Source organism: Psittacula echo (assembly GCF_963264785.1).
Source record: "Psittacula echo genome assembly, chromosome: 21".
NCBI classification, from domain to species: domain Eukaryota; kingdom Metazoa; phylum Chordata; class Aves; order Psittaciformes; family Psittacidae; genus Psittacula; species Psittacula echo.
In genome coordinates, this window is record NC_137757.1 from 1,194,674 (window position 1) to 1,212,596 (window position 17,923).

At 57.1% G+C, this 17,923-nt stretch overlaps 1 protein-coding gene across 1 annotated transcript; it reads right to left on the bottom strand.

The window, feature by feature from the left end:
- Positions 1 to 5,839: 5,839 nt before the first annotated feature.
- On the bottom strand, positions 5,840 to 12,251 carry OPRD1 (opioid receptor delta 1; the record flags this gene model as incomplete). Its single annotated transcript, XM_080632406.1, has 3 exons — positions 12,061 to 12,251; positions 7,028 to 7,377; positions 5,840 to 6,372 (listed from the first exon to the last, which is right to left on the bottom strand). The coding sequence occupies exons 1-3, from the start codon at positions 12,075 to 12,077 to the stop codon at positions 5,840 to 5,842; spliced, it is 900 nt and encodes a 299-aa protein (XP_080488532.1). The 5' UTR covers positions 12,078 to 12,251.
- Between the last annotated feature and the right edge of the window lie 5,672 nt (positions 12,252 to 17,923).

A 17,923-nucleotide genomic window follows, 5' to 3' on the forward strand; every position in this document is an offset into this window, starting at 1 on the left:
CTGGATGGGTCTTCAAGTTCTTCTTGTCTGGTGTTTGAAGCATTTGCTGGCCTGGCAAAACTGAGGGCCTTGTTCTTCACTACACAGAAGGATTTGAGCATCAGGCTTTCCAAGGTCCCCACGTTCCATCCCCATAACCTAAACATCTGTTACCTCTCCAGCACGGGTTTGTCTGCTGGCACCCACTGAACCCCTCTGAGCTCATTCTGGGGGGAGCTCTCATCTCACACCAGTGCCTGGTAGGGACTTGCTGCCGGGTGTCTGGGAGCCTGTGAGGGGGAATGCTGCCGGACAATGCCCAATCCACACTGTACACCGTGACTGCTGAAAAGGGAAAGGGAACTCCTGCCTCCCACCCATCACCGCTGACACAGCTGAGCCAACCCCCAGGCAGTGAGGCCGGGAGCAGGTTCCCCCTCTCCCTCCTGCCTGGAGCAGCCACCTCCAGCGCTGCTGTTTGCAGTCCCACTCTTTCCCATTCCCTTTGGAAACCCAACAAAATCCATCCTACGGGTGGGGATTTGGTTATTTTAACTTGTTTTCCTCTGTCCTCTGCTGAGGAAGGAGCTGGATTTGCTGTTAGGGCCTTGCTGAGAAGACAGCCAAAGCACAGCTATGCATCGAGTCACTTGAAGCAGGCGGGCTCCCTCCCCATTGCCTCCAGTCTCCATCCAGCTGGTCTCGCTCCCTGTGCCCGGCCTGCCCCATCTTCTCTTTCCACGCTGCATTCCAGGTACCTGGACTGAGAAGAGGGCTCTGCAGAGTTTTGATTTTATATGTTAAGTTATAGCAATAGGAGGAAGCTGGGGGGGGGGGGGGGGCTGGTCCAGTGCTTCAGAATAGGTTGGGTTTTTTAAAGCAAGTGTATTTTGGTTGATTGAGGAAGAGAGGGGAAAGGCACGTGTAATCTTTTAACATTTGGAATAAACTGAGTTTTGATAAGCCTGGGGCTCCCTGTGCCTTGGGGGGGAGCTAGGGCCACCCTTTGGGTGCTGCGGTGCTCACAGCCCGAGCCAGTGCTGAGCACGGGTGTGCGGTTGTGGGACGCGGCCGCGGGATGGCAGCAGCAGAAGGCGATGGGGATTCCGGATCGCTGCCCTGGGAGGACCAGAGCAGGGATTGTCCCCCTGCGCTGGGCCCTGGAGAGCCTGCACCTTGAACGCTGTGTTCAGCTCTGGGAGAGACATGGAGGAGCTGGAGCGGGGCCGGAGCAGGGCAATGGAGCTGGTGCAGGGCCTGGAGCACTGTGATGGGGAAGGGCTGAGGGACCTGGGGGGTTCAGATGGAGAAGAGAAGGCTCAGGGGGGACCTGATCGCTCCCTACAAGTGCCTGAGAGGAGGATGGAGCCAGGAGGGGCTGGGCTCTGCTGCCAAGGAACAAGGGATGGGACAAGAGGAACCGGCCTCAAGCTGCACCAGGGCAGGTTTAGATGGAGCTGAGGACCAATTCCTGCCCCAGAGGGTGCTCAGGCATTGGAACAGGCTGCCCAGGGCAGGGCTGCAGGCACCGTCCCTGCAAGTGTTCACAGCCCGTGGAGACAAGGCCTCAGTGCCATGGGTTAGGGGTGGCCTTGGCAGTGCTGGGGTAAGGGTTGCACTGGATGAGCTTGAAGGGCTTTTCCAACCTGGGTGATTCTATGGTTCTGTGCTTGCCCCATCACCCTCCCTGTCTGAGGGGCCATCCCCGGTGTCTCTGGGCTTCCAGCACCACAAAAGGCCGGGTTTGTGTTTGGTGGCTGCAGTGCTGGACTCCAAAGGGCTCTTCTTTTCCTATGTGAACATGAAGCTGGGGTGTGGGCCCATGGGAAATGTTTTAATGCCAAGGATGGAGCCTGGAATTTGCCATCACTTAATATCACGGCTAATGCTGCTCTCCAGGGACCATCACCCTCTGTTTGATGCCCTGCTATCAAAAGTGATCTGCTGGTGCTGGCTACCTGATGGGGAAGTTGCTCGTTGTCCCGGGCCTGATTCCCAACAACAAGCTGGGAATGTCTTGTTTCCAAAACCAGCACTGGTGGTTTCATATCCCTTCCAGGGGGAAAAAACCCACCCTGAGTTGGTTTGCCACCCTTTTCCCATCAATGTCATTGCGATGCAGTCGGCTTTGTGGAGCTCTGCTGCTTTTCATGTGTCTTTGAACCTCACCAACCTATTTATAGCTAAGAAATGCAGAGAGAGACTTGATCAAGGGGGATGTGGGACTCCTCTGGCACTGGGGCAATGCTGACAAGAGCTGCTGCGAGCCAGGAGCCCCCATCCCAGTGCTCCCACTCCACCCCATCTCCTTTTGCATCCATCCCCCAGGTGCGGACAGTAAGGGTGGATGGAGCTGGTGGTACCATCCTGCGTGGTCACCCCAGCGCTGGATCCTACCAGGAGCTGATGCAGATCCCTCCTCCATCTCCTGCAGGGATCGTTCCCATCCACCCATCCTTGAGGGGCTGCTCCTGGGAAGGGGAAAACATCCCCTTGGGAGTTGGTATTTTCAGGAAAGAAGAGGAAAAAAAGGGGCTGAGGAGAACAATAGGGTTGAAACTATTGGAAGCTGATGAATCAGCTGTCATTGTCTTGGAGCTGGAGTGACACTTCAATGGGAAGTTGCTGGGAATTGGGGGAAGGATGAGCCCCTGCACGGGGGGAGAGGGTGGCTGAAGGAAAACAGCTCAATTGAGGAAAGGGAAGCGTCTCATTAATGGGGTTTTGCACCAACAGAGCGAGGTGGGGGCGTTTTGGGGGTGAGGAGGAGGGATTGGGGTCCTGTGGCGGGGCTGGGGGGGGACCTTGGTGCACAGCTGAGGTTCTCCATCACCAGACCCTTTGTCATTGCCAGGGGGGTCTTTGATCGGCGGCTCCAATCCCGCATTCCTGGTCCCCATCTGTTGCTATTGAAAGTGTCTAAAAGGCTTTTAATTTACAGACAAAAGATGGGAACGTGGGATTTGAGGCTTTTAGCATCTACAGAGGATGAGCCCTGGTGCTGGGAGGCTCTGTTGTCTCTGGAATGAAAGCGTTTTGTGTGATGCGAGTGGGGATGCAAAGGAAATCCACCTCTGCACTGCTCCTGCGGGATCTGCCGGGAGGGAATTGCGTCTCCCAGAGGGTCTGGGGGATGCTGAGTTGACAGCTGTAAAACCCCAGCCTGGTTTGGGTTGGAAGGGACCTTAAAGCTCCTCCAGCTCCAACCCCTGCCACGGGCAGGGACCCCTTCCACTGGAGCAGCTTGCTCCAAGCCCCATCCAAATTCCTGTCCTTAAGGCTGGGAATCTGGGCCAGTATATTCCAAAAGGCCAAAAATAGGGACAACTTCTCAGGACATCCCTTGGGGAGCAGGATCCTCGGGACACCAACCACCCCCTGGCTCTGCATGTTCCCCCCGGTCCCATTTGGCAGAATTTAGGCCTATGAAAGGAGGGAAGAAAAGGCCTAGAAATGATTCCTGGTGTTGGGTTTCCCTTTTCCATGAGGAGGTCTGAGCCAAGCAGCGGCTCCTCAGCGCTGAGAGCCTGAATCCAGCCCCGGCTGCTGGGAGCTCCCACCAGGAAAGCCGGCTTCCTTCATTTCCATGTGCATAATAATGCACGTACGAAGTCAGCCTCAACCTGCAGAGCAGACAAAGGAGCACGCAGCTTCCGAGTCCATCTCCCGTGTGGGGATGGAGCCTGCGATGCTCGGGTGGATCCATGGGAAACAGAAGGAAAAGAACGCTTGCTGCAAGAGCAAACGTGGTGTTAGACTGTGAAGATGTCCCTGGTGTAGCTTAGTACAGAAGAAATACCTTGAACTCCCACGGGTTGTGAATGAGGAGCAGCGTTACCGGCTCCTGCCACATCCTCACTAACCCCTCCTTACAGACCTCATCTGAGCCACAGCTGGAGCTGCTGGGCCATGAGAATACAACCGCATCTCCCCTCCAGGGCCAGCGGGGTGGTGCAAGGGCTCGTGGCCACCGGGGCTTGCAAAATAACCTCGGCTTGAGGGGCTCCGGCTTTCCCGGAGCTGGGTTTTCCCAATCCGAGCCATGAAGTGGGAGGGAGTTCCTCCCCCATCACCCCCCAGAACACCACCCTGCGGTGGGTCCTGCTCATTGCCAGTGCCCCAGGGCCAAAGGAGAGCTGAAGGTGCTTGCTAGCTCTGATTTTATTGATTTCTTGCTGTAGAAAGCACAGTTCCTGGGCAGAAATGACACCGAAAACCCAAAATCACAAGGGCTGGAGCTGCAAATATTGGCTGAAGCACTCAATGAGGTCCCAGCTGTGCTGGGGACCTGGCAGATCCCAAGCTCCATCACACACCAGGTGATCTGGCATCACTTCAATTCAGACAGCTACAGACACAGATACACAGGTACACACACACAGAGTGCCCTCCAAGCTGCAGCACGGAGGGAGATGCCCTATCCGTGGGTGATGGGGTTCACCTCTCCCTGGCTCCCAGTGTCCCTCAGCACCGCTGCTGCTGTGGTTGCAGGCATTGCTTTCCCGGCCTTCATTTGGGGTCGGTATTCCCGGGGGCACTGAGGTGGGTGAAAGCAATGATCCGGGGCCATCGCATCGAGAGTTAGAATCATAGGAACTAGGGATTTAAATGGAGAATTCCAGCTGGGACGCAGCTTCGTGCTGCTGAGGGGTTTGCCTCCAGGTGGAAGTGAAGAGCTGAAGGGAGGTCTCCACATCCCTCCCGACACCTTGGGCTCTCTTCTCCTGGGTTATGCCCCAGCCCTGGAGCCGATCCTGCCTTGTCTCTTCCATCCAGGGAAGTGCTGAGCATAAACCCCCCAAACCTCTGCCTCCTGCGGGCTGTGGGTCCTCCCTCAGTGCTTCCATGACCTCTGTCCCTGCTTGGGGCGTTATGGAATGACGGTGATGTTGTTTCCCCCCATCTTCTACATCCTGTCCCTCCTGGCCCTGCTAAAGGGGACCCAGGCAGTGCTGTTGTCCATCCCTCAGCCAACGGGCTGGGGAGTCCTCTTGGTCCTTCCTCATTCCTCACGTCCCCCCAGCTTGCTCCCTTCATGAGATCTTCCGCAGCCTTAACAGCTTTGGAGGCAGATGGGTGAGGAGCAGTTCCCTGTCATCCCGATGGATGCTGGGCATGGAGAACTTGGCATCAGCCAAGATGTGCTCTGCTTTGTGCCCTGCCCTTATCCATGTTCCCAGCACCACATCTGTGTCTAGGGCTGCCCTGGCTGCAGTTGGAGGTCTCTAAATAATACAGTGATGACAGCAACAGCACAAGGCTGTCCTCTGGGGACAGTCCCAACGTGGAGAACTCCAGTAATGGTTTTCCTATGGATGTGGAGCTCTTTGATAAGGGTCTCTGAGGTGGCATCATTTTCTCCTCCTGTCTCTGGCTTGGTTTTGGACCCAGGGGGATGGAGCGAGGCCTCACGATGTGGCATCACCCCCCGGCACAGCCCCCTTCAGCCATGGAAGCGTTTCCCCTCTTGCCAGGGGCTGTGGTGCCATCGTGGGCCATGCAGGAGAAGAAACTCATGGGCATCCAATCATGGTGTCCCAATGCTTGGGCCATGCCTTGGACCCTTGTTGTGTCTATGGGGCTGGCGCATTGTCCCTGGCAGCAGTGGGAGCAGCTCTGCCCGGGTTGCGTCTCCTGTTGGTCCTCTCCATCTCTCGGTGAGTCCTGACTCCCTCATCCCTGCTTCTCCGGGATGGAAAAAGCCTTTCCAGTCGCTCGCCCTCAGTGTGAGCACAAACCCAGCGGCAGGGCCCGGGCCACCGCTCTGCTACAGCTCCGTGGTGGTGACCTGGGTCACTTCTGAGCGCAGGTCATCCCCTCCGTGGCCCCGGCAGCCCCGCTGGAGGCTGCCCACGTCTAGTCATGCCGGCTTGGAGCGGGCTTCCGAAGGGGTGCACGTGGAGACGCGCTCCCGCGTGGTGTTCCTGGCCCGGGAGAAGCTGCTCTGGTCGAGCCGGGCTCGGAAAGGCAGGCAGAACTCTCGGAAGCACCTCTTGAAGTTCTCATCCAGGAAAGCGTAAAGGACGGGGTTGAGGCTGCTGTTGGTGTAACCCAGGGCGATGCAGAAGTGCAGGCTGGCCACCACGTAGGGATTCTTCTTGTCGATGTCCACCAGCGTCCAGACAATGACGAAGATGTGGATGGGCGTCCAGCAGATGATGAAGGCTGCCACCACCACCAGCACCATGCGCGTGATGCGCCGCAGGTTGCGGTCCTTCTCCTTGGAGCCCGAAAGGAGGCGGACGCTCTTGAGGCGGAGAATCATCAGCCCATAGCAGATGGTGATGACCAAGATGGGGACCATGAAGGCAAAGATGAAGACGCAGATCTTGGTCACGGTGTCCCAGTAGATGGGAGGGTCGGGAAACTGGAGCGTGCACAGCACCATTCCGTCTGTGGAGGAGAGAACGATCAAAGGAGGAACCAGTGGAGTGTCTGGTTTGCCTTCGGCTCAGTCGTGGCTGGGCATTGCCCATGCTTGTCATACACCTGCAGAGATACTCAGGACCTTGGTGCCAAGGGGATGTAGAGGGTGCAGTGACCCAGGGACTTGTTCCCTGCAGGGTTTCCTGGGCCATCCCCAAACTGGCTTCTCCCAGCCCCCGTGGTGGACGTGTCCCCATCGTACCTTCCACTGAATCATGTCTGCCCAGAGCTTTCCCAGCAGCCAAGGGTGTCTTTCCTAGCCCCTGGTGTCTTTCCTAGCCCCTGGTGTCTTCGCACAGGATCTCAGTGTGGGCCAGGCTGGGGACTTTGCAATAACACTCGGGATGGGTTTAGGCACCTGATTTGCACCCCAGGAGCTGGGGAGAGGCATTGGTTGCACTGGAGATGGGGAAGGGGTAGGACAATTTCTGGGACAGTTGCCAACCTCTGCAGCTAAGATGGGCAATAAAACCAAGCCAGTTTTCCATGGCTTATGGTCCCATGAAGGGGTGTCCATCGCTAAGCTCAAACCTGCTACAAGACCAGGTTGCTTGTGTATGATAGTTCACGCCTGGGGTGGACAGATGGGACAAGAGGGGACCTTGTCCCAGAAGCCACTTGCCTTTTGACTTGGTGACAGCCATGGCCATGATGGGCACCCCGATGAGGGAAGAGAGCACCCAGATGCAGACATTGATGATCTTGGCCTTGGCTGGCGTGCGGAAATCCAAGGCCTTGACCGGGTGGCACACGGCGACGTAGCGGTCCACACTCATCATGGTGAGGGTGAAGATGCTGGTGAACATGTTGTAGTAGTCAATGGAGAGCACGACTTTGCAGAGCAGCTTCCCAAAGGGCCAGGTCTCCATCAGGTACTTGGCGCTCTGGAAGGGCAGGGTGCTGGTGGCCAGCGCGTCTGCCAGGGCCAGGTTGAAGATGTAGATGTTGGTGGCTGTCTTCATCTTGGTGTACCTGGGGGTGGCAGAGAAGGGTGGTCAGGGCAGCATCACCTTGCCCAAGGACGTGTGTGCACCCTCAGTGTGATGAGGAGTGGGCACAGCCTGGCTTTGCTGGCTGCTTTCAAGGTGCCATCACCCTTAGTGAGGTGGCGATGTGCCCTTCTGCAGCACCGATATGCTCGTGGATGGTTTGAGTTGGAAGGGACCTTAAAGCTCCTCCAGCTCCAACCCCTGCCATGGGCAGGGACACCTTCCACTGGAGCAGCTTGCTCCAAGCCCCATCCAACGCTCATTGCCTTTATTTAAAAGCAATCTGAATTCATTTCAGGGAAGTCACTTCTCCAATGACATCAATTCACCCCATTTCCGGGCAGGAGTTGCACAATGTCCTTTACCTCCCAAAATATCCTTTATCTGATTTTCCAGGCAGTAAATCCTGATTCTCTCCCTTGCTTCCCTGTCGAGTTGACTTGCAGAAATTGGATGGATTACACCTGGAAAGAGGCCATCTGGAAGCAGCCCAATTAGCCAGGCTATTGCTCCAGAGCCTTTGGAGAAGCCTGCCTGCCTTGGCCATTGCATGGAGCACGCTGGTTCTGCTTGCTGTCACATCGTGGTGAGAGGAACACCAAGTCCTGAGTGCCAAAACCCTTCCTGAAGGGAGGAGGCAGTTCTGGTGAGGACCAGGGCCGGTGGGCACGGGTCTGTGTCCTCAGAGCACCCAGCCCTGCTCAAGGTGATGCTTTGAATGTCGTGGCTGGTTGGAAGTGGATGCACATCCCTGCTGCTGAGGGGGGGTTTGAGGGTCCCCAAAGGGCAGCGTGTTGGGGTTGGGGCAGCTCAAACCCTTCCCTTGTGCTCCCTTCCAGCAAGTTCTTGTTGCTCAGAGCAGCCTCCACAGCTCCAAGCTCATTCAGATGCACCCTAATTGAGCAACGAAAGTGTTCGTTTGAACACAACCATCTCCCTGCATGGATAAACCTGCCTGGAGCATCCCCAGACCCAAGGCAGAGAGGAGACAAGGCCTTGGTTGCTGGATGAGAGGATAATTGACAGAGCTCATGGAAGAACCCTATCGTGTGATGGGTGCATGGAGTAAACTGGGGTGAGTAGCTCCTATCTCGGATGGTTGTTGCTCTGCTGCCCTGGCCAGAGACCAGGAGAGCAGGTTGGTGTAGGAAAGATGTTCCTAGGCTTGGTGGTACCATCCACTCCCTTCATTTTAGCCTTTCCTCCATCAGAGGACAGAGACTCTTTGGGTTACACTGGTAATAGCACCAGGGGCTGCAAAATCTATTCCTCACTGGAAGAGCAGCACCCAGGCCCCTTCTCATTTGCCTTGGCTGCAAATGGCAGCCTCTTGCCCAAGGGTGGAAATATTAGAGTTGAACTTGGTCTTATTTGAAATACGGCATTAAAAAAAGAATTAAGAATGTCTTTTCCTTGAAAAGTCCTTTTCACTTCTCTCTGGTGTCATTTTCATTTCTCTTTTGTGTTATTTTCACTTCCCTTTGGTCTTATTGCCAGGTTTTGCCTCGCCTAGATGAAAAGCTAGTCATTTTGGGTAGATTCACACTTCTTTGATCTCTGCTTTGTGAGTACAGTGGGAAAAACATCAGTTATTCACACTGTGCTCTGCCAGGCGTGTTTGGCTTCTCCAACCCCAGCCACATGTGCCAGCAGCGGGGGGACAGGGCTGGATTCCCCTCCCCAGGCTGTGCTGGTGAGGGGAAAGCAGCAATGGGAATGAGTGGGGTGATGGAGATGACAGGGGATGACTGAGGTGATGGAGATGGTGAAGATGACTGGGCTGATGGGAACGATGGGGATGACAGGGTGATGGGGATGACTGGGGTGATGGGGATGGTCAAAGTGACTGGGATGATGGAGAGGATGGGGGTGATGGGGATAACTGGGGTGATGGGGATGATAAAGATGACGGGGGTGATGGGGGTGATAAAGGTGAGTGGAGTGCTGGGGATGATGGGGATGACAATTGAGCCCCCGGAGTTGGGGGTTCAGGACAGGGTCCAGCCCCTTTCAGGATTAGGCTTCAGGTCAAACCCACTGCACGGGGGGGGGGGTCCTTCCATCCTGGTGACTCCCCCAACGCTGCAAACAAAGCTGCCGCTCCAGAGAAGAGGTTTCTCACCCGCAGCAGAGCTGATGGAGCTCCGCAGGCTGCCAAACCCATCGCAATTAAACAAGTGCCTTGATTGGGAACTGACACACTTGAACGAAACAATCTGGAAGGTGCTGATGGAGAGATGAGGCTGGAGGGGATGGGGCCAACTCAGGGCAGCTCAGATTCCACCTGGGCTCCCAGCTCTTAACCCTCCGAACCTCTTGTCAAATAAAGAAGTGACAGAAACCACGTGGAAAACCCCTGGAGCAGCGCTGGGTGCAGCAGCGCTGCTGTGGGAATCTCAGTGCTGCATCCCCAGGCACCCAGGGCCACCCCTGGCAGCAAGATCTGAACCCGAACTGATCCCGTTTCAGAGCCTTATCCTGCATGGACACGGCTTTCCTGTCCTAAACCTTGCCAACAGACCCCTGCGGAACCGCATAAGGGTCAAAGGCACGTGCTGGGCTCTGTGTGTCCGCAGCCCCTCCTATCCCAGGGGCATTTATTCATTCCTTGGGAAATGCGTTTCATTCCAGAGAATGAGAGGGCGGTGAGGCACTGGAATGGGTTGCCCAGGGAAGTTGTGAATGCTCCATCCCTGGCGGTGTTCAAGGCCAGGTTGGACAGAGCCTTGGGTGCCCTGGTTTAGTGTGGGGTGTCCCTGCCCATGGCAGGGGGTTGGAACTGGATGATCTCAAGGTCCTTTCCAACCCAAACCATTCTATGAGTCTATGATTCTATGATCTGTTGGTGGGTGGGAAATGGGGGGAGCTAGAAGCCCTGACGATGGGATCTGTGGATGCTCTAGAGCCAGGCTTTCTAAAGCGTGGGTACCATTAGGTTACTCAGTGAGCTCAGTCAGGGAGATGTTGTTTGCACATGAAAGCTTTCTCTGTTAAAACGCCCCCCCTCAGAGAGCAGAGCCAGCTGGAGGGGGCTAAGGACTCTCACCCTTCACAGTGACAGCAGACCTGGTGGATGTCTCTGCAAGAATCACCTTCATTTGCTTTTTCAGACCAGGACTGGCTTTGAAAGCTACGTGTAGTGGATGACAAATCCCATTTGGTGTCAGGTAGGGGCAGTGAGTGACACCCCCATCCCATCACATCCCATCCCATTCTACCCCACTTCATTCCATCCCACCCCATCCCATGCCCATTGGCCACCCTCTTGGATGGTTATGAATAGGCTGCTGGGCAGCCTGGCGTGCCTCATGGGCACGTTTGAGGCTGGTTTCCTTCTCCCTGGTGAGTCACCACATCCATCTCGTGCGCAGGCAGTGCAGGGCTGCGCTGACCTCCTGCGAGCGTCGCTCTGGACTGAAAGTGCTGGGGGGGAAATGGTTCTAAATGGGCATTTGGTGGTTGCCTGAATCCAGCCGCAAGCACCAGCGGGGTTCAGCCCTCACTGGGGCTACAGCAAGCCCTGAGGTGATGGGAATTGGGGTTAACCCCATGGATCCTGGGCCCCTTCTGGTGTGGGTGCTGTGAAGCCCATTGCTGACAGTGGTGTGATGGGGAGCACGGCTCCTGCCTCTGCTGCTGCAGGGGCCATGGCGGTTCTGTGCTCTGCGAGGCTTGGCTTTACCATCATGTATTAACCACGGCCTCGGCCGTGTCAACCCGTCTCACCCAGACAGGGGCAATCACTGCTTTGGACAAAGGGGCTGTTCGTACAGGCAGGAAATGTTGCACCCCAGGACAAGCATATTCTGGGTACAGCAGCATCTCCCTACTGAAAAGGGGGGCATCGAGGGGTCCTGTTGCCTGTTTTGGGGTGCTGAGACTCAGAAGACCCCTCTCCCTGTGCAGGGAAAGCCTTGGCAGAGGCGCCTCTGCAAGCCAAGGTCCTGCACTGGTACCTGGTTTGCCCCTGCAAAGCTGGATGGAGTCAAAGCAGGGTTCAGGGTCCCCCAGGACCTGCTGCTGGAGGCGGTGGGGCTGTTGGGGGGCCGGGGGGCAGCTTGGCAGTGGTGCGAGCTGGGCTGGGCGATGCGGGCTCCTGCTCTTTGTTAGAGAAAAGCCGGCGTCAGCGGCTGCAGCAGCAGGAACAGGAGCTCCCAGCGGAGCCGGGAATGGGCTGGGTGGTTAATTCCTGCCGTGTGCATCTCAGGTGCCAGTGATGGAGCGGGCAGGCACCAGCGGAGCCTCTGCCCGGCTGCGGGGCTTGGGAGGCTCCCTGTGCATGGGGCAGCTCTTGGTGGTGCCGTTCGTGTGCTACCTGCTCCCAAGCACCCGGTGCACGGTCGCTCCCGCTGCCGCCTCAGTCACAGCACGCACTCAGTCCCGGTGCACCCTCGCTCCTGCTGCTGGTTCCTACCTGGAGGACGCTCAGCCCCGGCGCACACTTGCTGCTATCGCTCTCACACTCTGCACACTCACCCCTGGTGCACGCTCACTTCTGCTGCTGCCTCGCACACGGCGCACACCCGCTCCTGGGGCACGCTCACTTCTGCCTTGTCTCTTGCACGTGGCGCACGCTCACCCCCATCTCACCCAAGGTGCCCCGTTCACCCCATGCGGGCTCCCCGTGCCCCTCACTCGCCCCTTTCGCACCCTCCGGGGCTCTCACCTGACGATGCCGTACATGACCAGGACGTTGCCCAGCAGCCCCACCACGCACACCACGGAGTAGAGCGCGGTGATGACGATGGCGATGAGGATGGAGGTGGCGTTCTTGGCTTGCGCTGTCTCCGTGTCGTTGGCTCCGGGCAGGGGGCCCCAGGCGGTGCCGTTGCCCCAGGCGGTGCCGGCAGCCGTGGGCAGCTCCATGGCCCGCAGCCGGGGGACGCGGGTTCGAGTCCCGCTCCCGGCCGCAGCCGCCGCCTCTCTCACGGCGCGGCGGACGGGGACGCTTTATACACCCGGCGTGTCCCCCGAGCCACGTGCCCGGCGCTGCCCCCACCCCTGCCTGCCTCTTCCTCCTCCTCCTCCCTGCCTGCACCCCCTGCCTGCTCCCCACGCTTCCTGCCGGCTATTTCTCCCCCCCCCCCCCCGCTCCTTACCTGTCTCCCCCCGTCCCTGCCTGATGCCTTCCTCCCTTCTCCCTCCGTGCGTGCGACAGGTCCTTGTCTCCCTCCCTGGTCTCTATTTCCCCCATCCCTGCCTGCCTTCTCCGCCCTAATCCCTGTGTTCCCCCTCACCCCACTCTTCCTGCCTGCCTTTTTCCACACAGATCCCTACCTGCACCTCTCACCCCCTCATCCTTGCCTCCCCCCCATTCCTGCCTGCCTTCCTCGCCATCCCTGCTTTATCCTCCTCATCCCACCGTTCCTGCCTGCCTTCCTCGCCCCATCCCCTGTCTGTGTCCCCACCACCCTGGTCGCTGTCCCTCTCTCGCACCCCTGCCTGCCTTACCCCCCCCCCCCCCGCCCCCCATTCGCTGTCCCTGTGCCCTCCATCCTTGCCTGCAGCCCCGAGCATCCCGGAGGGCTCCGAGCTTGATGGGGGGGTTGGGGGTGTGCGATGGATCTCGGCGCTGTGGCTGGATCGGGATTTCTTTGTCTGGAAGGGGGGAGCACAAAGAGCCCCCCTCTTGTCCGCAAAGCAAAGCTGCGCTCTCCCTGACGCCCACCCTCCCACTGCCTTTTTTCTGCCTCCTTCTGTCCCCCCATATACCGGGGGGGGGTCTGGATGGGTTGGGGGGATGCTGAGGGGGTTTGGGGGAATTTGGGAGGGATTTGAAGGATTGAGGGATTGGGAGAGGGAACTGAAGGGATGCGGTTGGTGGGGGGGCTTTGGAGGGATGGGGGGAGATCCGGGGGGGAACATGGGGGGTTGCTGTGGGGTGAGGGGTTTGGAGGGATGCTGAAGAGGAAGTGGGGGAACAATTCTAGGTGTATGGAGGGGGGCTGGGGGTGTTAGGAGGGATGCTGGGGATGCTCCCCATCCTCGGGGACCCAATGGAGGTGGGGGCCCTCATTTGGGGTGTCTCCATCACCTCTGTGCTTTGGGGCTGGATTCATTCCTTGCCTCGTGTGCTGGGCTTGGCTGGGGAGGGCGGTGTGCTGCAGTCTGAGGTGCTTCGGGCTGGGGAGAGATGGAGCAGGGGACAGGGACCATGGAGCTGGGTCAAGCCTGGAGCTGGGCTTTGCAGTCTGCGCAGCTCCTGCAGTGTCAAAGCATCCAAACCGCTCATCAAGAGCCTCATCAGAAGGCCCGGGAGGGAATTAGCAGCTTCTCATTCATCGGCTGGTTCAGATGCTGAACAGCTCCTTGGCCGCTGCCGAAGGAGGCAGCGATGACGTGCGAAGGTTTCTGCTGTTTGGCTTTGGTGGTGATGCTCCTGGAGGGCTCATGGGATGGGGACAGACAGGGACTGGGAGCACAGAGGTGGCTTTGATGTGTTAGAACAGCTCGAGGTCCTGCACGTTGTTCCTCGTGGGATGCATCAGCCTCTGCCTGGAGGGTGTTTCCATCCATCCATGCGATGGCATGGCAGGGCAGAGACACGTGTGTGACACCCAGGACATGGGCTTTAGACACCTTCCCAAGCTGACACCAGGCTCCAGGCCTGGAGCAAGGAGCTGAGTCTCTGCTGTGCACATCTCTGACGCAGTCCTGCTGCCCAGCGCTCCCAGCGGGAAGGAAACATCAGGTAGGGAAGTGCAAAACAGCTTTTAAGTATGGATGAGGAGGGTTCATCCCTTTGCTTGGCTCCCGGCACAGGCAGAGACCCCCCCGTGCCCCTTTAACAAAGGGTTATCCACTAAAGACTCATCGTCCTGGCAGGTTCCAGCAAACGCATCCCCTCGGCTCAGCTCCGGTGTTTGAGTTCCCTCTTTCCAGCTGGAATGTTAAAAATAAAGCCGGTGGGTGCATCAGATACATGGGAGGCCTTTAAAGGGCTTTGCTGTCCATCCAGTTGTTGCTGTTCTATGGAGGGAGGTGCCAAACTTGGGGAAACTGAGGCAGAGAGGGCACGCTGGATGGGAGAGCATCACCCATGCCCAAGGACTGCACATGCAGGAGGTGAAGTGATGGCTCCTGCAAGCCCTGAGCCCCATCTCTGACACTGCTCAAGAACAAGGGAATTCTCTTTATACCCTGAGTTTTATCCATGCCCCTTTGTTGTGGGTCAAGTTCTGCTTTCCTCCTCCTCTTAGGAAGCTCTCTCTGGCATCAACGTAGCTCGTATTTCCTCCTCCACTCCCTGGATAGCAGTGGCATGCTGCTTCTCCCACCGCATCCAAACAGGAGGAAAGGAGTTAAATCAAACCGAGGTGATGAGAGTGATGCTGAGGCTGTCAAAGAGGAAACTTCATCCTTGACATGAGTTCCATCCGGGGGGATATAGAACTGGAGCGGCTCATGGCAGTGCTGTGATTTAGCTGAGGCTGTAAATGCCACAGGGCATATTTCGCCATGGTAAGACCCTCTTCCCCTCTGGAATTGATCATTAAAATGGCACCAGCATTGGCTCCATGGCTTTGGGTGCTGCTTGCTCTCCTTCCTCCCCATACTACACAAGCAGGTATTTCACTTGCCCAGGGTTTTGCTTTTAAGGACAATCCTGCTCAGACCAGGAGCTGAGCACCAGTGATCGGTCCTGCGGGGATGGGCACTGACTGAAATGCCACCGTGGGTGCTGCATCCTGGTTCCATCACTGTCCATGACCTTTCCTAACACCCTGGATGCTACCTGCAGGCAGGAACACATCACATGTGCAGGCACCTTTTATCTCCATCCTTTTGCCTGCTTTTCCACGTTCTCCCCCAAAGCAATGTCAATGGAGCGCCACATCCCCGGATGCTCAAGAGGAGCCAAAATAACTCCTAAAAAGTATTTTTTAGGCTTTAGGAAAAGCCTAAAAAGAGCAGGATGCATAAGAGGAGCTGGGATTTTCCCAGTGGAAGATGGGAAGTAGGAGACGGGATCTAGGCTGGATATCCAATAAACCACACACAAAAAGAGCAGGGCTGTGTTTGCACCTATGGGTGCTGCAGGGGGGCTTCCCCCCATCCTAACCTCATGGTTGTGCTCAGAGGCTTTCTGACCACTTGGGTTTCTCCTTGCATCCTGCTTTGCTTTCTGTAGGTCTGAGATGCTTTGGGGATGGCAAGAAAGGGAAAGAAAGGACCAGATGCTCTGCAAGCAGCAGCCCAACCACACTGGAACCCACCGAGCTGTGGGTCCAGGCTGCTCCCCAACCCCCGGCTCCCTGGGGCTCATCTCTTCCCTTCCCTCCACTGACAGCTCCAGGTAAATCAGCCTTGAAGAGCAAAAGGGCTGATGTGTGTGGTTTGTGCTTTCCCCACATCAACACATCCCCGTGTTTTCATACCTTGCAGGAAAGAACAAAGCCCATCCCTCAGGGGAGCTCAAATTAGATGAGGCTCTTCTCTGCCTCCCCATTATGCATGATTGAACAGCGAGAAGGGGGGTGAGGGGGGTGTTTGCAGCATCAGTTCTTTGCTGTTGTGTGCAGGGTACTTGCGAGATAGCTGGGCTGGGAGCTGGGGCAGGAGGTGGGGTGGGAAATCTCTGCTCTGCACTTTACAGCCATCCCTTCCCTGCAGGAATGATGCCACCAAGATGTTTTCCATGTCTCCAGGACACGAGGGAGACTGTTCCCTCACTGGGCTTAAGCTGGTGATGGTGCCCCGAGCCCCCTGCTCCCACTCAGGACTGAGCCCCTTACAGATACAGGGTGGGAGATCAGCTGGTTCATGCTGTTGTCTTTTCATCCCTAATTATCCTATTTGAGGGGTTTCAAAACCCTTTTCCTTTGTTCCTGGCTGGAACAGCAAACGTCTCTACCATGCCCCATCCCTGAGGGACTCGATCCCAAGGGAGCCTTCTTTTGTCCTGATGCTTGTTTATTTAGGTATTTTCACCACCGCCTCCTGGTCTTTGGCTGGCCATGGAGCATTGATTGGGAACTGGCAGCATCCCCCTGGATTTCAGGGAGCTGTGAGCCTGGATGTGTCCCCCCTCCCTTTCCCAGCTGGCTCTTAAAGGTGGCATCACTGCTTTCCATCAGGAGCATTAACAACCTGTGAGTCATCCTGTAAATGAACCATCTTGGAGAGGGGGGAGCATCAAAGCTGGATGCTGCTGCTCCCAGCTGGAGCTGTGCTGGAAAACGAAAGCTTTGAGCTGCTGGTAGAGGGAATTGATGTGAATATGAGCCCGGGGCTCCACAAAGGCGCTGGGAGTGGGTTTTCCCAGGCAGGGAGAAGGTTCCTTCAGGCTGGGACATGAGGACCATGTGTCCTTGGGTCTGGGGCTGGTTGTGACATGCTGGAGGGACAAGGTCCCCATCCATATGTGTGTGTATAAACACACATATTGCACCACCGAGGGACAGGGAGGAGGCTTACGGCTGGGTTTCCTAAGGGAATAACGTTCATTTGTCCATCTCCCATGAGTGACAGGGGATTTCATAGAATCCCAACCTGATTTGGGTTGGAGGGGACCTTAAACCTCATCCAATTCCAAGCTCCTGCTATGGGCAGGGACACCTTCCACTAGAGCAGCTTGCCCCAAGCCCCATCCCTTTGCCAGTGCCTGTTGCTGTACCAGCAGGACAGAGGTCAGTTAGAGCCAGGCCATGCTTATGGAGCAGGGGGGGATGCTCCTGCCATGCCCCACAGTCCCCACAGCCACGGATGTCCCATCACTGGCACATCCACCATGGAGCCAGTGCCAGGAAGGGATGGACACATGGATTCATCTCCTCCAAGGGCTCCAGGGCTGCCGGGCAGGAAGCTGGCGTTCTCTTTGATGCTGTGAATCCAGGTCAGTGCTGACCCAGTTGCAATCCCTGCGGCTCTCTGTGCCCGGTCCTGGCGCGCAGTCCGGCTCTTCTCCCCTCTGGTGCCTTTTGCTCCAGGCACGGAGCTCAGGTCTCCTCCCTACTTGTTCATGCTCCTCCTTCGGGATGGGGGAGGAGATGAAACCTCCTCTGGCTGGGAAAGCACAGGCTTGTGTTGGGGCTGAGGGATGGAGGTGGGGGGGGCTGAGCCGTGGGGCAGAGCTGCTGCCACCTTCCCGATCCATTGACCAGCACTGGGAGCATCCAGAGACCACGGGGATAGCACAGCTCTTCTGTGGCCATGGGGTTATCCAGGGAAAAGTAAGCGGCACTGGGGAAAGGAGTGGGAATACCAGTGAGGGCTGGGCTGGGGGGGCTTTGGAGAGGTGATTCTGTCTTTACTAGCAAAGAGGAGATACCCAGGCACATCCGAGCTGCAAAGGCTTAAACTGCAGCTTGAATCCCATCAGTAATGGGTCTTGGAGGAAACCTCCGGTGCTTGTGAAAGGCTGGTGAATGAGCACCCACCAAGGCCCTGAGGCGATGCTGAAGCACCCCTAAATGGGTGCTTTGGCCCTCCTGAGGGTGGGCTGGCAGCACCGTCTGAAAGGCACAAGAATTCCCCCTTTATCCCCCTGCCTGCTCCCATCTGGAGCCAACTCAGCCCAGAGCCAAGCT